Source organism: Leiobunum rupestre, chromosome 8 (assembly GCF_980474605.1).
Source record: "Leiobunum rupestre chromosome 8, qqLeiRupe1.1.hap1, whole genome shotgun sequence".
Lineage (NCBI taxonomy): Eukaryota > Metazoa > Arthropoda > Arachnida > Opiliones > Sclerosomatidae > Leiobunum > Leiobunum rupestre.
The window spans coordinates 45,692,448-45,694,599 of NC_143391.1; the positions used below are offsets into that span (position 1 = coordinate 45,692,448).

The window sequence follows — 2,152 nt, forward strand, 5'->3', positions numbered from 1 at the left end:
AAAAAAACATGGGAATTTCTCGGTTTCACAGGGTACTTAATTACATAAAAAATTGGAAAAAACATAATTTTCAAAACCTACCCAAAAAGATGAATTTGACCTATTTTTTGTATAATTGATCAAGGATTTTAGGTAAAATTGATCAATTTTGATTAAATTTTAACAAAATTTGGGTAACCGAGAAAATCCCATGTTTTTTTAAACGGAGAGGTCAAAACATTTTCGGTTGCCATAAGAAAATAAAAGCCCATTGCAACTTTTACCTTCGGAAATAAGGTCTACGTAACGCCCGAGTTTCAACAAAATCGTTGATAACCACCTCGGGTAGTCTCCTTGTCAGTTGAGTTGGGAATATAATCTTCCCAATGTAGCAATATTATTATTAGTTAAAATTATTACCACTAGGGTGCTATTGGACAATGTACCGTTTGATTCTCATGACTTTATAGATTTCGCTAAGATGTATGATTTCGAAACTACCACTTCGAATCCCAAGTATCCAAAATCGAATGTCCTTGCCGAAAAGGGGGTTCAAATCGCCAAACGATTGCTAAAGAAAGCGAAAGACGCTCAACATGACATAGCCTTGGGTCTCCTGAGTTATCGAAATACGCCGTTAGACCATGGGAAGTCGCCAGCGCAACTTTTAATGGGACGTTCTCTGCGAACTCGTCTTCCACAAATCGGGACAGCCGACGGGACAGTATATATCTCTAAACGCAAGCAAACTACAGCGAGGAAGCAGCTATTCCACTTAAATCAAAGGGAGGTAGTGCTTATACAGAACCAAAGAGGAGAATGGGATAGGAAAGCACAAGTCGTAAAAGAGACGGCGCCAAGGTCTTATATTGTTGAAACTGAGGACGGAACCACACTACGACGGAATAGGCAGCAGCTAAGAACCGTGCTAGAACCACCTACAACAGAAACGCCGCCTCGTTTACTTAGGTCAAGAGAAGATATAATTCCACCAAATAGTCTTCAAAAAGACATGAAAACCAAAGAGCTACTCCTTCCGGACAGATTCAGAACAATTCGGGATCATGTCAAATAAACGTTCCTGTTCGTTCACCAAGACAATTACAAGACGGCGAATTCCACGTTCAGGAAAATCTCACACCGACAAATACACGAGAAAGCACCCTAGAGGCCAAACGATCGAAAAGGCCAATTAAGCCAGTGAAGAGACTTAACCTTTAAAGACTATGTTGTGTTAAATAATTCTAATCTTAAAATAACTCTGAAGTTTAGTTACTAAATGAATGATAGTTTAAAGTAAAATATTTTAAAGCCTAAAATATTTATGAAAAATATGTTATTGGTTAAAGTAATAATCTAAAGGAAAAGATGTAGCAATATTATTATTAGTTAAAATTATTACCACTAGGGGTCGCCACCTATTGTAAAATATGATAGGCAAGACTTCTAGGACTGCCTGGCAGTCGGTTTTATGACAGCCATTAAAGTTACACTCGTTTAAAACCGTCTCATTATATTTGACTATTTAAGTATTAGATTAAGCACTAATAACGGGTGAGGGTCAGTCCATGTCAAATCGAGAGGTTGGGAGGCACTACCTCACCGATTTGTACATCAAATTTTGGTGCGTAAGTAGCCTTGAAATAATGACCATTTTCAGAATTTTGGCCCTCTATCGATAAAATTGGCCATTTTATCAACAATTGAAATTTTCCCACACCAAAGGCTCCGTTGACCCAAAAATCAACATTTTTGATCATATCTTCCAGCGACATACCTTTAAACTATCGCAAATTTGTTTTCTAGGTGTATTTTGAAAAATGAATCGTATTCTCGCTTCAAAAAGTACCTGCAGATATTGGGTTGGAAGATATTAACGTTTTCGGGGGGTCTAAGAAACCCCCAAAAAACGGAAATGACGTCACCTTCGATTTTTTTCATTTTTTTATATTTTTTAGCTATTGACCAAAGAAGCACACATTTAATGTTTCAAGAATGAGAAATGTTTGGTTAAAAATTTATAAGAAAAATTCTAGTTCGAATTGAATTTTTGATTCTGTTGATAATAGAGATAATTTGTGAATGACCTTGAAAAAGGTGTTCAAGGCCATCAAAATTTAAACTATAATTATGTAACCTAGGAAACGCAAACAATTATAACCGGGCAAAAAGT

General features: G+C 36.4%; 1 protein-coding gene across 1 annotated transcript; it reads left to right on the plus strand.

Annotated features, from left to right (window-relative positions):
* Window positions 1–460: 460 nt before the first annotated feature.
* Window positions 461–1,054, plus strand: LOC149933509 (uncharacterized). The gene has a single exon (XM_090157312.1). The coding sequence runs from the start codon at window positions 461–463 to the stop codon at window positions 1,052–1,054; it is 594 nt and encodes a 197-aa protein (XP_090013438.1).
* Window positions 1,055–2,152: the final 1,098 nt, after the last annotated feature.

What these genes read in the sequence shown, in the direction of transcription:
- LOC149933509 (XM_090157312.1), top strand. Translation starts at nt 461, where the DNA reads ATGTATGATTTCGAAACTACCACTTCGAATCCCAAGTATCCAAAATCG.